Source organism: Acomys russatus, chromosome 17 (genome assembly GCF_903995435.1).
Source record: "Acomys russatus chromosome 17, mAcoRus1.1, whole genome shotgun sequence".
NCBI lineage: Eukaryota > Metazoa > Chordata > Mammalia > Rodentia > Muridae > Acomys > Acomys russatus.
In genome coordinates, this window is record NC_067153.1 from 25,074,215 (window position 1) to 25,092,012 (window position 17,798).

General features: G+C 45.0%; 1 protein-coding gene across 1 annotated transcript in view; it reads right to left on the minus strand.

Annotated features, from left to right (window-relative positions):
• Positions 1 to 17,798, minus strand: part of Fer1l6 (fer-1 like family member 6) — a 118,064-nt gene that overhangs the window by 21,666 nt on the left and 78,600 nt on the right. Inside the window, 9 exon segments of the mRNA XM_051160546.1 lie at positions 391 to 551; positions 2,371 to 2,541; positions 7,216 to 7,343; positions 10,266 to 10,391; positions 11,261 to 11,392; positions 12,937 to 13,005; positions 13,008 to 13,063; positions 14,950 to 14,986; positions 16,781 to 16,906. Of these exon segments, the coding sequence (XP_051016503.1) occupies positions 391 to 551; positions 2,371 to 2,541; positions 7,216 to 7,343; positions 10,266 to 10,391; positions 11,261 to 11,392; positions 12,937 to 13,005; positions 13,008 to 13,063; positions 14,950 to 14,986; positions 16,781 to 16,906 (1,006 nt within the window).

Genomic DNA, 17,798 nt, shown 5'->3' on the forward strand with positions numbered 1-17,798 from the left:
CCCTCAGTCCCACATTTATGGAAGCTTCTTTGGGATATTCAGGTCATGTCCTATGACACTCATGGAAAAATATCCCTCTTCTGGTGCTAAAATAAGATAATTTGGTACAGCACTTGCTGGGTTGTGGGTTGTACCCAGTGTTCTATACTATATGACATTCACTTAAAGCTATTGCTTGCTTTGCACATTTGCCAAGTCCTTAACAGTTAACCATGCAAAGACCGAAAGGAACTAGACCAGCTTGCAGCAGAGTCACCTGAACCTTGTCATCGCGAGTACCCGATTTTTGTCTTTTCCTTTTGTAATTAGATGACCCACTGTCCCCAAGCCTCAAACACTGGAACCAGCCTTTTCAAAAGAACAGCGGCATCAGCAGAGCACAGGAGTTACCAGAGTCATCTTCGCTGAAGGCTGTTTTCCCGGAAAAGACCTGATTTCCGATTTGTATCTTCCCAGGGCGAAAGTGCGGTCCATCCAGCTTGTTGTCTTTGCAGAGCTTGGTTAGGATTTCTGTGGGTTTGGATGTGTCCCTCCAGGCATTGTACCCTTCTCTGAGAAGTAGAGGAAAGACAGAGGAAGTGAGGCTGGCTGCCCTCCAGGGCTACATCCTTTGAGGTCCCCAATAAAAGCCCAGGTCAAGTGTGGCTTGTGCGGGTTCCTCCATGCTCACCCACCCCATCACACACCTGGCCTAGTCTGTTTGGTTTTTCCCTTTTCTCCCCTTTCTAGGCAAGCACCTTTGCATATGTACAGCTCGCATGCAAGACAGAGGGCTTGCAGACAGCTTGACATAAAGATGGTTTTCAGGAAGTTTGGATTTCTTTAAAAAAAAAAAAAAAAGAGCGATACACTCTTCTTAAAAAGCCATCGGTATGAAATTCATATGAGTGAAACTTATCATTTTGAAGTTGACTGGTTCAGTGGTACTGTATCTAGTCCCAGTAACATGCAACCACTCTCTCTGCCTAGTTACAAGAAGTTGTCACCATCACCCTGAAAGAAGACCTTGTCTCCAAACTGCTGTTTCTCTCTAGTCCCCCTCCCCAGAGCCATTAGCAAGCGCCTCTTTGTTTTTCTACTGCTATGGGGTCCAGGCAAGTTTAGCCAGTGTTTGGTCATTTGTGTACTACTTAAGAGGAAAGCCGAGCTTATCACCTCATTGCAACCTCCCACCCCGTTCATCTTAGAGACCCACATCTCGGGCAGAAGGTTCTGACGTGTTTTTCTAATCAGTGGCTTTCCTGGTGGCCACTCCCGGGTCTCCCCAACCCTTTCATCCCCTAAGAAATAGCTATGTTGAGGAAGTAGGTCACTGGACACAGGGGTGGGCCCTGGCCCTACCCACTCCCTGCTTCCTGGCCTGCCATAATAGGAACTGCCATTGTCACAAGTCCTACAGATTAGGAAGGCAAATGACTATACCACTTTATAACACAGTCATATGGTGGAATACTGCGTAGGCCTGGTACATCAAAGGCTGCACGCAATATTAAATGACAGCTCTAAAGTACTTAAGCTACAAGGTAAGAACAATAAACAAATTACAGACCATGGAAGGTGTAGTCCAAGTTCAGAAGAAAATAGAACAGGAAAAAAAAAAAAACTAAGAGGAAATAAGCAAAACATTTACATAAATATTTAATTTTTAATTAGTAAATTAAGCAAAATAGTGAATTATATAAGTTTTCTGATTTGCAGTGATAAATTATGTAAATTATTTTTCATTTTTTCATTTGGGAAAAACAGTTTTTGAATTGCACAGTGGAACTCCAATGAATGTCTATATTTTCCTGGTTATAATTTGTAAGAGTTTGTTAAAAAATATAATCAGATATGACATATTTAAAAAGAAAATCAAGCTGGAAGCCTACATTTTAAAATAAAGTTGAATTGCAAATCTTCGTAAAGAATGAGACTTAAAGCCACCCTTCCTTCACTTGCAAAGTGGCAATAATAAAACCCCTGTGAGTTCTGGGGGAACTGAGGAGATGTTCCACGCAAAGCTCTTAAAACAGCAGGTCTAAGCACACACAGCTGTTGTTTATAGATAGATTCCTGAGACAAGGACGTTTCCATTGTATCAACCATTCTCCACCTAGCACAATCCCCCGTGGAATCCGGACCACCAGACACAGGTGAAGAACACACTAGCATGCCACAGCCTGGCTCTTAACTCTTGAAGGACCTGTCCTGGGTTTTAAATAAGAGCCGCCTCCCTAGTCTCATTGGCTCTTGAGAGCACCAGCCTCCTCAAACCAGTTCTGCTGGTGTGGTCTGCCAGCCTAGCGATAGGTAAACGCATGCGCAGTCCAGATCCCCACAAGGCTGTGGCCCCGGACACTTACAGCGTCTCCACAGGAGAAAACTTACATCTCATATTGGCCCTGCAAGCCGCAGATGGCCCTGTGCTTGCTGTAGAAACGGTTCTCCAGGTCGATCTTGGTCTCCCCAATGAGGTCGTCTGACCCAATCATGTCATGGTCATAGATCAGGACAGAGAGCAGCGACTCCTTTGGGAAAGTGGCCTGGATCTCAAATGACCTGAGTCCAAGCAGAAGGCTGGGAATTAGAAATGTCTGGCAATATGAAATGTCATCAAGCCTCCTTACGATTAGCTGACCATCTGGGTGCACACGCTGACAGGATGAACGCGTCAGTCACCACTGATGCTATCTATGTAGTTTATTATTCTGATTTCTTTGCCAGGTTTCTATAGACTATGGTCTCCCCCCCCCCACCCCCCCACTTCCCTTTCCACGGTTCATATCTTAGAGCCCTTTACTGGGGACTTTGATCTGATTTCCGGTCTGACATTAGACCTCAGCTCCCTGGCTGTTAAGCACTGGGGGCGTTACTTAATCTCTTCCACTCTCCTTGTGTGAAAATGAGAACAAATGGGACTTTAAGTAGAATAACACGGTGTGGCGGTTAGATACAAGGTTGATCAGATAAAACACACAGTTCACTTCCAGATTTTCAGCTCATACACAGTGAGAATATTATCATTCTTTTTCTGTTACTGCTTTGTCGAGGAAAACCTCACTGACAGAAACAAAAGAATCGCGGGGCTACAACACTGTGAACACTGTCTCTGCAAGGCTAAGCCCCTTGAGAACGGAATACCGCTTTCTCATTTCTGCATTGCTGGACTTTCCACTTGGCCTGCAGAGAATACATATTTAATGGCTGTTCCTTTGAACTATAAAACATGTCCGAAACCTATATCCAATGCCTCTATTTTGTAGATAAGGAAGCCCAAATCTAGAGACCCTAAGTGAAGGAAGAATCACAAACCAGCTCTTCCTAGAATACGGGATGGGATCCTAAATCTAGTGTGTTAGAGACTACAACCCTTTAAGGAGTCAGCCCTCCCAAACCGGACGCCCACGCCTTTAATCCCAGTGCTTGGGAGGCAGAGGCAGGCAGATTGCTGTGAGTTCAAGGCCAGCCTGGTCTACAAAGCAAATCCAGGACAGCCAAGGCTACACAGAGAGACCCTGTTTCGAAAAAGCGAAAAAAAAAAAAAAAAAAAAAAAAGGAGTCAGCCCTCCCCAGTGAGAAAAACAGTTCATAGCACCACAGATTGTAACGGATGGAGCAGGCTCTACAAGGCCCACATAGCGCTGCACAGGGGAGAAATCCTCATGCCCTTCATTTGCTAGGCATAGCAGTGCCTTTTGGCTTCAATATTTGGCCTCTAGGTTGTAATGCTTTTCTGGAGGTACCTCAGAAGGAAACACCCACGTTCCATTGTGGGGAGCCAAGACCATAGCCGGCAGGCATAATACATCGAGTGGACCTGGGGCAGGCTGTCTTGTAACCTCTTCCCCTCCCTCAAGGTACTCTCCCGCTGTTCTCAGTATTCCCGGAATTACAGAGGCCTTCAGAGGACGAACAAAACAAAGTCTATAGATAACATCTTGTGGTTCCAGATGCCTAACAATTCCACCGAGCCCCAGAACCACAGGGGCCCTCGCCCTGCCAAACTTCCTGACTTCCTGATATCTTGTGAAAACTGCCCACCCAGATCACCCCACTCAGCCTCCTGTTTCAGTGGTTTATAATTGCCTGTGAGAAAATAAAATTCTGTCAGCTTGATCAGACTCCTTGACTTGCTGTCCGTTCTTCGCGTCTCTTGTCCCCCATTCTCTCCCTAGGGGTCCGAGGGTCCCAGTTGATTGTGCGGTGGGTCTGGACATTCCATCACTTAACTTGGCTATCACCATGGTAGCCACAGAAGAAGGGCTTAATAAGGGCTTGACTGACCCTGGCAACAATGGCAGAGGACATGATGGTTCTGGCTCCTCTCATCAAGCTGTTCTCCTAGTTTAATGTCGCCTGAATTTTAACTGGAGCTGTTGTTCAAAGAAGTTTGAAAAAAAAAAAGCCCCAAAACAAAAACAAAACACATAAACAAACACAAAAACACCATACCAAGATTGGATTCCTGGTTGCCCTGGAAACTCCTAGGCTTACGTCAGGTCATATGTCAGTGATAATGTCATTGAATGTAATTGTTCAAGGAGAGATCATTAAATGAGCAAAAAGAGAGACAGTGAAAGCGTGTAGAGGCTCAGAGGTTCGAAGCAAAGATGTCTTATGTTTCCTTTATCTATTTGTTCATTTCCTAACTTATTCTTCTGACATTTGTCACACAGCCACTGTGTGACAGGTCTTGAGAGAAGAATCATTTCTCCTGGGTAAGGCATACAAGGGAGCGTCAGAAGAGGAGAGCAGGGGCCAAGATCGAGTCATGGGCAAAGTGTTGTAAGCTGCAGGGGGGTAGGGGGTAGGGCATAAAGAGAAGTCTCTTCAACCAGCACTAGACTACAGATAGCTCTCCTGGCTCTAGACCTGTGGAGCTCAGACCTGACTGTCACCCGGTTTCACAGGACTTGCTACGGAGTCAGAATCCCCCCATTCATTTTTCCCTCAGCAGTTATAGGAGCCTGGCAGAGCATCTGACACAAGATGGATTCTCTGTGACTGTGAGGAGGGAGGGAGGGGAGTTCTTCAGGGAACCAAGGGGAGTGGGCAGATGCCATGATGAGGGCCCAACCAGGACCGACACTTGCAGAGGTGAGTGAGCCAGAGTCGGTGAGCTATTTTAGTTCTCACAATTGGCTTTTGGGATCCCACTGTTTGAGAGCTGTGAAGACTCTGGTCAGACTCAGCTTTATAAAGATGCAGAGTGGCAGGGTCCCATCAGTTCCCACCAGCAAATGGAGGAAGTCTTGTCTGTGCATCTATCCATTCACTTACTCATTCTGTTACAATAAAATACGTGTTCAGCACTTATTATGGGCCCGGCCCTGTCCAGGGTGCTGGGGAAGTGGTATTGGCCACATGAGTTCATGTGCAGACAGATACAACTTTCTAGCACGAAGAGGATGGCCAGTGAACACACAAACAAGTAGACCTATGCCAGAAGCTATCACGGAGAAAAGTAGGCAGCACCAGGACACCAGGAGCCAGGGTGTTAGTGGAAGCAGCTGTGACATATACTTACATAAACATTCTAAGCAGTGATCATTGGAAAGGGGGTCCCTAAGCCCCAAGTTAGGCACACGGCCTGCTGAAACACAGTAGGACTGCACTAGGAACCTGTGTCCTGCCTGTAGCAACAATGGAGGAGACACCCCACCAACCATCTACCCCTAGAGAGATTCCAAAAGAAGCCCCGCAAAGCTGTTGGTGGATTCCATCACACTAGCCCACCCTTTCCAGAGCCATAAAATAAGGTGGATAAGGCAAGTTTAATTCACATCTAGGAAAACTATAATGACAAAAATGAAGCGATGGCTACTTATACGGCCGGTAGCAGGAAATGTCATCTCTGGACAGAGAAACAGGGGTACACTTACATGGTACTGTCCGTTTAATTGTTCCCATTAATTTGGGCTACATCATTTATGACCTCATTTCTTTGGCAGCAATAAAAATCTAAGAAGCTGATGCTCATTGAATGCCGGTGGGGGGCGGGGGTCAAAAGCCAATACAAATGGGTAAATGAATCTACGTGAGTCTGGTGGCGATTTTATCCCATGCTCTTAGCTCCTCAAGAAAAAGAAAATTAAAAGTACATCAGATATTGCTAAAGTAACCAAGAAGGAGGGAAAGCTGGCACATGTGTGCTGAATGCCGACTGCATTATTAATGTTTCACATGTTCTTCCAGGGGAGGCTAGAGTCAGTGTCTCTATTGCTTTATAGATGAGGACAGCTCCCACCAGAGAGGCAAAGTCAGCTGTATGATGGCAAAGCATTTGTACATGACAGTGAAACCCAGGCTCCTTCAATTCCAAGGTAGCTGGAGCACAGAGTCAAGCAGCAAACATATATGATGTGCTATTATAAGGTCAACAGGGTGTGGCTGGAGTGATGGTTCAGTGGTTAAGAGCACTTGGACTTGGTTCCCAGCATCTAGATGGTAGCTCATAACCACCCACATCATTCCAAGGGATCCGGTGCCATGGGCGGTGTACACATGTTGTACACATACATACATGTAGGCAAACATGCACACACATGAATAAAACAAATCTCTTTTAAAAAGGTGTTGACATGTACCAGAAAATTCTTGTGTCTAGTTCTACTGCACACACACATACACAGTGTATTTTTAACATTTTGCAGGAAAACAAAACATTACTGGGGGCCCTCAGTTCAACTCTTGAACCTCGGGAATCACCGCAAGTGGGCAGCAAAATGATATTGTGGTAAAACTCCCTAGTAGGAGATCAAAACTCAAACATCTGGCCCTGTCCCCTTGAATTCCGAGTTGTATGAATTTGACAATATTTCTTAACTTCTTTGGATAGTTAGACGTCTTGACTGTAAGAAGAAAGTTTTCTATACAGTACCAGAAGGTGGTATCCATGACCCTTCAAGGTACTTGTAAGTTTAAAACACAAGTGTTACAAAACCATGCATCTGAAGATCATAAGGAACCAGATCCCAGGTAGGAAAACAGGCTACATTTTGCATGGATAGACATTTGGTGAGCTGTTGTCAAGAGTACAAGTCAGTGTTTAATCTTCAACTACTGTTTTATCTAAGATATCCCTACACACACACACACACACACACACACACACACACACACACACACACACACACACACACATACACACACACCATTTCCACCAGCCCTTCAGGAAGGCAACAGCAACCAATGCAGAATGGACAATACAACCCAACTGGGATGGCCACTGACCTTCCAAACACTGGATTCAGCTGTTTGGGGATGTACTTGTCCCGGTCTTTGATTTCTGTTTTGCCAAGTCTGAGCACAATGTAGGGGTCTGATTTGCCATCTGGATCAGCTGGGCTGAGATTAAATGCCTGGAGAGGAAAGAGGAAATGACTCTGACCCAGCGGCCTCAACCCTGGCTGCACATGGGGACATTTGGGTGCCAGGCTCTATCTTGAGACATTTCAGTTTTCTAGGTCCTGGGTTTGGGACTTTTAAAAGCTCCTTAGATTTTAGAGTGGCAGGAACCACTGTGTTAGCATCTTAGTTATGCTGTCAAAAAAGAGCAGTTATGGGTATCACCTGTCTCTTCTATCATTTACCCGGAGGAAAACAGGCCTTGGCACATGGCAGTGAGGAACCTGCTGGAGAAGGAGGGAGAAGGCATGAGCCCGTGACCTAGTTCTAAGCAAGTGTGTGTCCTCTTGGGCAAGTCATGTTGTTTCTGGCTCTATCATAAAACCGTGGGGTAGACTAAGTGAAAGACCCTGTCCAGCTCCAGCGGTTCTGAAGCCATTACCCCACGAGTCTTGCCTCTGGCCATGGCTTCCTGGATGATGATGTGTTTCTGATCGTGAAGCCTGATGCCAGAATGACTGGACCTTAGGCTGCCACAAGTGAACACGGTGTAAGGGAAGGCCGTGCTAGGAGGCCAGTGAGACGTGGCATCAAACAGACTGAGAAGCACAGCAGTGAAGACAGCCAAGGAACAGCCCCACGGTTAAGACTGTCTTCTGCAGACAGAATAGGAGAAGTAGACCAAGCTACACGAACAAGAACAAAATTGTTCTCTATATATTTGCTTAATAGCCCAAACCGGTAAACAGGCTACACCCCAAGCACAGCCTGAAGAAGCCACTCCTTTGTTTTCCTTGTCAAATCACCCACAGCCGGTCCTCTATACATCACTGAACCCTAACACAACCTGCATACTTTGCTGTTCCTTTGACTTTTTTTTATATTTTCATATCTCCTAGTCCTTATACCACTTGGAACTAGCACATGAGCTCTATTATTTTATCCCAAGGACATGGCACAGGGTCTTCTTGAGGTTTGTTGCATGAACAAATGGTTTTATATCCACTCAAGAAAACACCATATGGCCACTAAAAGGAACGAAGCAATGTACTGATCTGGAGAAAACGTCTGAGCTACCTTGGTAAGTAAGAGGAACTCAGTAAAGGACTTTGATTTCTTTCCGTGTGCGTTTTTAGTTACTTTTTACAACTTTTTAGTGCCTATTACATTTTTAAAAATAGGTGTATATATAACTAATTGTGTATTGATAAGTGATAGGGGGAAAAATCGCACACCATCACCACTACTAACAAGGTTCGTGCCAAACACTGGCTCTCCATCCCATCGAGACTTTCTTGCTAATGAAATGCAAGGCTGTCATGTCTTACTGTGCTCATTCAAGCCTTTTGTGTCCTCAAACTCAGGCCCATGCCAGCTCTCTTCAGTGCTGCCCACTCTTGCTCCAGGCAGAAACCTGGTTCACATAGCCCTCACCTTTGTGTTGAGAGCCCTAGACAAAAGAAAGGCAGGAGCAGACCAGCGATGTCTCATACCTCTGTAATTCAGGGAGAGTAAAAGATGGGGGGAGGGCAGAAGTGGAGACAATGCTAAGGGTTTAACAGTTCAATAGATTTGTTTTATTCCCGAGTTCTCTGAACCTTAGTGTGCATATGAGCTTGGAGAACTTCCAGAGCTGGAGAAAAAAAAATCAATTATTAGACACAATATTTCTCAAATTTAAATGAACATGCACTCTGTTTCTTGAAGAGTGTATATTAATTATCTCCCAGAACAGCAGGAGCTTCCTGGAAACATTTTTGAAAAGGCTATGGTACAGCACCCGGTAGGCAGGCGTCTATTATAAGCCACCAGCATTGTCTCAGATTCATCATTAGCGCCACCACCCATCCCAGCTAGACTTCCTGTTTGAGGACAAAGACTCCATCACAACACCCCTGCCACATAGCAGTACGATGACACTTAGAGAGAAAGGACACCCAAGAAGTGCACAATAAAAAGACAATTTGTTTTCTCTTCTGATTAAATTTTTTTTTCTTCTTGAGACAGGGTCTCACTGTGTCCTTGGCTGGCCTGGAGCTCTGAATGCTGGGACTAAAGGCCTGGGCCACCACACCTGGCAATTTGTTTTTCTTAGATGTTTTGTTAATTCTTTTTACAAAGGACGTGAGCAACATGAGGAGAAGTAGCACCGAGTAGGACTGCTACACAGACAGTCATGAAAAGCAAAGCCAAGCAACAAGTTCAAGACAAACCCATGACCCACAAGGACTTGTCCAATTGAATGTCATGTTTGGTCTTTCACTTTTGCGCTAAGTCAAAAGGTTTTGTGATTAAAGTTCTGTGATTCATAAAAAAATAAAAATAAAAAATAATAATAAAAAAAGGAAGCCTAGAGAACATAATGATTTGAGTTTGGGGCTTTTAAAAAATGCACTCAACATGAAACTTCTGATTTCAGCGTTAGTGGAGTTTCACTGCAGTAGGTGCCATGTTGGGTCCTGGTGATGGGTCCTGGGTGCCTTTCTCAAGCTCCTTCTCTCACCGTCTTCCTTGGAGCATTCTACGTCTGCCTTTGGTTTCTGCTCCTGCTATTAGGTAACCCAACCAAGCTGGTAAAGCTTAAGTGCATGGATCCCGGTGACTCTTATGTGCATATGTTAAAACTCAACAATATTGGCCCTATGGCTGTCTATAGGGAGGTGACTGAAACCAGTGACGTCACAAGAGTGGAGCTGTAGATTTCAGAAGTTGCTCTTTCTCCCTCCACATTCACATCCCCAGAGGAATGGCCATGTGAAAACAAAGTAAGAAGGCAGACATCTACAAGCCAGCAGAATGCTCCATCAGACTCCAAGATGGCCAGAACCACAGTCATGGACAAAGATGTCTCGGTTGTTTAAACCCATTTGTGGCATTTTGTTCTACCAGCGTGGGTAGGCTAACCCACCCACTTAGATCAAAGGAGGATGGCTTACCGCAACAATGTACACCCTGATCAGTACTTGAATAGGATGATTGGGTGGGATTCCTTGCTGGATTCTCAGCTGCCCACTGTCCTCTGAGGTATAATCCTCTAGGCTTTTGTAGATGCAGAAGGAGCCCTGAAACCACAGCACACAGGCAAGAATTGCCACATGATCCATAATAAACCACAATGATTCCATGGTTGGGAAAATGAAGATAGCCCACATATCTGAAGGGCACAGGTTAGTGCTATCCTTTGCCAGGGGTGTCCCCTTGGGTAACTTCTACAAGCTGCTTGTCTTGGCAGTTATTCATGGTACGCTAATGGATGGGATTGGTATGTCAGTGTCCTCATCACAGGGCTGTCACATGAGGAGTGTGACCAATGGGATCTGTGTGCTCTTTGCATATGAGACGCTGTGTCCAGACTTCCCCAGTACAGTATTCTGCTTTTCAGATACAGCAACCGAAGCTTTGGAATGTTAAATATATTGTCTGAGGTCATGCAATTAGCTACTATAATAGACAGGATTTAAATCTGAGTTGGCAAACTGAGTTGCTTAGGATATTTCAGCACACTGTGTAGCATATTAAAGGTCCAGCCTACAGTAATGAACTATAGATGTTAGCGACTGCTTTGTGATACCGAGTCTGCCCAAAAAAGGGTTTGTGTTGTTTGATTCACCTTAGGTTTTCAACTGGAAAGCCTGCATGGATCACGTATTTAATGTGTTATGAATGGGACAGCAAAGCAAAGGACAGTGGTCCTTACGGGTAGTGACTATGTTTTCTTAAATTACATAGAGTGAGTTTAACCCACTGGCCACAAATCAAAAATAGCTCCAAAGATTGTGGCTGGGCCTTGTGGGGTTTCAGAGAAGGTTCTGGGTGGGCCTTGGGGATCCTCCCCTCATGCACACCCCACGTCACAGCCCCAATATTAGGACTGAGCCATGGCTGACATTTATGGATACAGACAAAGAAGGGGGTCCATATGGGAACCTACCTTAAACTTTCCTATGACTCGGTCTCCGTCCAGACTGTGATCATCTTCTGTAGATTTGCCTCTGAAGAGTTCAAAGGTCTTGACCCAGTCTTCAAAATTGTTGAACTCACTCTCAAGCTCACCATCATAGATCTTTAGAGAGAAGGAGGATTATACTAAGAGGAAGGAAGGTTAATTACTCCATCACCGTTCAGTTCCTTCTCATTCAATGTTTGGACAAAAATATAGGCATAGTCTTCACCAGAATACAGTAGAAATGGCCTCTGGTTCAATCCCCAGCAGAGTCCTCTTTCCCATCTGACACCTCATGAGGACAGCCTTTAGTTACTACATTTCCATCAGGATTTTTGTCTTCTGAGGTTTACCAGACTCACCCATTTCTCTATTTCCTGTTAGCCATGAAGTGAATAACTCTGCCACATGCTGACACCATGATGATCTATCTAAGCCCGTGAGCTGAGCAATCATGGACTGAACCGCCTGAAACCATGAGCCAAAGTAAGCCCTTCCCCCAAGCTGTACTCTCAGGTGTCAGATCAGAGGTATGGAAAAAGAACTAATACAAAAAGGTTTAGTGCTGATAATGAGAAAGACCCAAAGATTCTCAAAAACTGGCCTTGAAATATGCCTCATGAAAAAGGTAAAAGAGACCACTGTTGATTTATCCTTGATGAGACAAGGAAAATGTTTGGTTAAATACTCCTAAAGCTAACTATTATGAATTTTATAAAGTCCATTAAATAAAAAATTGAATTCCAAGAAGTATAGCCAACTGAAACATATATATATATACTGCCTGAATGTATGTATGTATGCTATGTGTATACCTAATGCTGTGGAAGTCCAAAGGAGGTGTCAGAACACCTGCAGCTACAGATGGTTGTGAGCAGCCAAGTAGGTTTAGAAACCAAACCCAGATCCCCTGCAAGAGCAGCAAGTACTCTTAACCACAAAACATTTTTAGATAGACAGGCATAAATACAACAATCATTTTTTGTTGTGCTTAGTTGATGTTATTAGCCATTAAATATAGACTGAAGTACTTCTGGGAAGTTGTTATCATTAACATTCATTAATTCATAACACATTTAAAATGACAGAGTGTTTATTTTTATTATGAGGCATGCAGACATGAATTTTCTAAGTGGGAAATAATATACAGACTTTAGAAACGTGAAGTAGAATAAAATGTGAGGTTTAGAAATATAATCAAAATACGTACTCAAATTTCCTTTTAAATTACTTACCCAACTTGATCACCTACAAATGTAATTGCTATCATTCAAATTTTCACATCCATACATATGCCTCTAGCTAATAATACCCTTTTGCCCATGTAAAGAGTGCTCTGGGGACTCTGGTTAATGTGCATTGCTAGTTTTAGTGTGCACACACCACATGATGGTGTCCAAGAGGAATTGAAGGGACCGTTCACACTGTAAATTACCTCCCAGGTTGAAGCTGAAGAACGAATGTCACACCCTTTTTTATTACAGGGCTATGGAGAAGGGAAACATGCAAGCTTTGTTGACTTGATTGTGTTTCCCCGACACAAGTGACTAGAGTGAAGACAGCGTGAGTTAGTTCAGAGAAAGGAGTCACTACAGTGACCGAGGCACTAAGGGAAGCATGCACTGAGCTCTGCACCCACCCATGGACACCCTGGGCCCACAGACCTTCAAGACAGCCAGGTTTGGGATGCCATCCTTTCCGTCATCTTTCGGTTTCTTCTTGAGCATTTTGTCTCTTTCTTCTTTTTGGGGCCATCTTCTATATCCAACACCACCTCGTCTGGCTTTGCCTCTGTGGATATTTGGCAGAAATTGTTATAGACCTGATAACTGCAGGGTTACTGCACATAGCCCTGTAGCTTGTGTCATATGTAAAGGCAATGTCTGTGGCTGCTGGAGGGTCAGGCAAGGTGTTAGCTGGGAGTACTGGCTGGTGTTGTGTGCCAACTTGACACAAGCGAGAGTCATCAGAGAGGAAGGAGCCTCGGTTGAGGAACTGCCTCCATGAGATCCAGCTGTCAAGTGTTTTCTCAATTAGTGATTCATGGGGGAAGGGCCCAGCCCGTGGTCGGTACCTTCCTTGGGCTAGTGGTCCTGGGTTCTACAAGAAAGCAGGCTGAGCAAGCCACAGGAAGCAAGCCAGTACGCAGCACTCCTCCATGGCCTCTGCATCAGCTCCTGCCTCCAGGATCTTGCCTTGTCTGAATTCCTGTCCTGACCTTCCCCAATGGTGGATTATGATCTGGAAGTGTAAAGCCCAAAAAACCTTTTTCTCCTCAGCTTGCCTTTTGGCCATGGTGATTTTGTCGCAGTAATAGAAATTCTGCCAAAGACACCGGGCCACGTCTGTGCATGAGTGCATTAAACTGGGCACTGAGAAGGCACCGTTGCTCTTTGACCCAGATAGCAGAGAAAAGACCCTGAATTTGGATGAGTCTAAGGCTCTTTGTTGTTTTTCTTCTCAAATGTCCTCAGGGTCTTGAGAGTCATCCAGTTCAACACGAGGCTCAAATATGTTAAGGGTCTTATACAAAGTCATGTTAATAACATTATTTAGTCATTTTTTCCCCACAGCATCTCCTGAAGAATGATGGCTAGAGACAGACTTTGAGCTCTGCTTTTTCTAGTTGTGTGACCTTGGATGAATAGCGACCCCTTTGTATCACTGTCTCATCATGTGGTTGATGAAGATGCTATCCAGGCTGGCTGGTCATCAGAGGAATGTGAAAGGAAACATGTTAGGAGCCAGGCTCAATCTCTGTCTCTCTCTGTCTCTGTCTCTCTCTGTCTCTGTCTCTGTCTCTCTCTCCCTCTCTCTCTCCCTCCCCGTCTCTCTCTCCCTCTCTCTCTCTCTCCCTCTCTCCCTCCCTTCCTCTCTCTCTCTCTCTCTCTCTCTCTCTCTCTCTCCCCCTCTCCCTCTCTCTCTCCCTCTCTCCCTCCCTCCCTCCCTCTCTCTCTCTCTCTCTCTCTGGTGGGTGGGTGGGTGGTGTGGTGTGTGATGTGTGTGCTGTGTGCAGCCACATTGTATGTGTATGGGAGGGTGTATGTGTGTGTATGTGGTGGGTGAGTGGGTGGTGTGGTGTGGTGGGTGATGTGTGCAGCCACATTGTGTGTGTATGTGTGTATATGTGTGTATATGAGGGTATGTTTGTGTGTGTGTGTGTGTGTCCATGCCATTCTTGGTTGCTCGGCGTTACTCCTGTTATGCTGGGACTTGAATTGAGCTTTCAGTAATTTACCAAGCTTCTTTTCTTGGGCTCTGCCAGACCATATCTAAGCAATCCTTGCAAAGTGAGTTTTGGATCCTGAATCCAGATCTTTACATTCAGCACTGTTTAATATTTATCTTGTTGGGCTGGGCTTGTGCTTCCAGCTGATCCTATGGCCACCCTGCTCCTTCTGCACGACAGCTCAGCACAGGGCAGGAGCCAGTCAATTGCAGAGATTACTTTGAATTACAGCTCAGCTCTAATACCCATAAGACTTTCTTTTCTGGTACTGTGGAACTGAACCCAAGGAATGCCAGGTCGGTTCTGCTCTCCAGCCCTCTGGAAGACCTTGGAAATGCGTCGCCATCTTTATGTGGACAATGGAGCCGAGATGTAACATACGTTTCACGAGCTCTTACCATAATGGCCCCATTCTACATCCAAGCAGCCTCCCCCAAAAGCCACTTACCTGTGGCCCTTCTCTCCTTAGGGTTGTTCTCCTTTTCCTTAAAGAGAGAGGAAATACAATCACGGACTACTACATCTAACTACATCAGAGTGCTAACTCTGCTCTGATTTATTATCCCAACTCTCTGCATCCCCAGGAATGTCATTTTAAGGTGAAGGTCACTGAGTGTTCTTCATGGGCAGGCACTTTCCCAGGCATAGAGAAGACAAATATTTCACAACTCCCTGGAGCATCCCACAGTCTGCACTATGAGCTTCACCTGCTAGCTTGTTCAGCCCTTGGGTGGGTACCAGGGCTTGGGAAGGGAAGTAAAGAAACAGCAAAGGGCTAACTATTCCTAGGAAGTGGAAGCATCTAATAGGCCAAAGGAGAGAGGGCAGGCGCAGGGGCTAGTGTTTGGTTTATTAACTCACTGTATTCTAGTGTTTTGAGTCATCCTAGATGAAAATGTTGTCTTTCCAAACTACAGAGTCCTAATAGTCTCAACTATGATAGCATGTGACTAATTTTGTCTTTCTTTCTTTCTTTCTTTCTTTCTTTCTTTCTTTCTAACTTGGGGTTGACAAATCACAATAAAATTGATCACTGAGCTGTTACCTGAATTTCCAGGCCCATTCCCATGGCGCTCCAGTGTTATGACTTGATCCTTGCATTAGTCCATGTACATGAGGCCCTGTCGTTGCCATGGCAACCCACCAATTATTGCTATTTGCTATGCCAAGATTATTTCCCCTACAAATGTAGAATTCTGTTGGAGCCTTGGTGTTCTGTGGCCTGCATATCTATCTCCCGTTGCTGATGCCTGCTGTTGAAACTCTGCCCCTCGTTGCTGACTTCCCTATGTCTCACAGGGGCCCGATCCTGCGTGTATTGACTATACCAAATGTCCTTCCGAGGTCTCCAACTGAGCTTGTGTCCTACACCAGCTCCAGTTGGAGCATTGGGGAATCTCATAATCAGGATCCTTGATCTTCTAGGGTTTTCCCTGCTGCATTTAATAGAACCATGTTTTTAAAAGTTCATCTTAAAAGTTAGTTCGATGATAATTTCATACAATGAGTTTTGATTCACCCATCGCCCAACTCTGCCCAGGTCTACTTCGATTCCCAGCTCAAAAGGAAACAGTCATACTGCACCCCTCCATTGAAGGCTAGGGGATCACTGTGGAAGACAGGGTTCGAAGCATGTAAAAGCCAGATGTGGAAGATGACTACCACAAGCATGTATGTCTTCTGGACACACGGGGAGGCCCTACATATGGACTCATATCAGCTGTGACAGCATGCACAAGGCCTGTGCAAGCCCAAGCTACACCAAATCCCAGCATGCAGAGCGGAGTTGGGCCTGAAGCTTCACCCCTATCTGAGGAGCAATTGTTAGCTGCTAGGAGAGGAGGGCTCGGGGGTTTCTCTAAGAGTTCAGCCCCAGGGGCTAGAGAGATGGCTCAGAAGTTAAGAGCACTGACTGATCTTTCAGAGCTCCTGAGTTCAATTCCCGGAAACCACGTGGTGGCTCACAACCATCTATAATGTGATCTAACGCCCTCTTCTGGCCTGCAGGCATATACACAGGCAGGGCATTGTATTTTATATATATATATATATATATATATATATATATATATATATATGTGTGTGTGTGTGTGTGTGTGTGTGTGTGTGTGTGTGTGTATGTATATATATATGAGTTCAGCCCCGGGTAAGTAGACCAGACCACAGTGGAATGGCAGACAGGATTGTGTTTACGCCCCCAGGCTCTTCACACTGGAATTGAAAGGGAAGCATGTGGCCTTGAAGGAGGCCCTTGACTGTCGCAGGAGGGGAGACTCTACCTTCTGTGCTTTCTTTAGAGAAGCATAATACTTAGACCACCAGTCGATGACATTTTCAGCAGATTCATCTGCTATAGTCCTCTTTCTCCGTTTGGTGGATCTCCGGGAAGGCTTCCTGGGGTCTTGCTAAGGGATGAGAGATAGGTTACTAGTCAGGCCAACTGGTCAACTGAAGAATATATGCAGGTGCCCAGTGAGAGGTGGGCAGAGGCATCTGTTGGTTTCATGGTACCAGTGCTCCATGCTGCTTCAGTAAAGGAGCATCTAACTATACTTTCACCCATGCATTAATTAACTCAGCCAACAGTTATGAAGATGTTGTATACTGTGCTTGGCTTTAGAGATGCAATGGGGCTCCAACACAAAACCAGAAAGCTCCAAGTTCAATGGAGGAGAAAGTCATGCAACAAATGGGCACCAGGCCATGTGACATGGTGTCATATAACAGAAGGGGCATTGGCTGCAGACACAATTGTGTTAACAGCCACTAAGCGATTAATATGAAATATGTGATTCTCTGATTTCTCCCTAAGGATGATGACACTAGCCTACTTCACTGTGGGAAGGTTCTAGTGACATGAAGTAGGAACTCCCCAGTTGGCTTCATTTTTTGACTTAGGAAGAGCAAGTAAGTGACATCTAAAACATAAGTAGTGAGTGGCAGGAGAGATTTAGTTATATGTAATAACTGTAAGTACCTATCTCAGAAAGCAGGCATTTAGAGAACACAGCTGTCATCATATTGCCGGTTGGCTATAGTAGACTCACTATGCACCCATCATCCCTTCTCCACCCAGCATCTCTAGTAGACCTAGTGTGTTCTAAGTACTCTATCAAGGACAGGGCATACAAAGACATGATGTCAACAAATCATCTACAACCTGGATTAATAGGTTTATGAAACTAACAAACTCTAAGACCAAGAATGTACATAAGTGCCTGGTTTTAAAGCTGGGACAATGAAGGGGGCATGGTGAGGGGACACTAAGGAAAGATGTGAAAAGTACAGCCTGAGAGA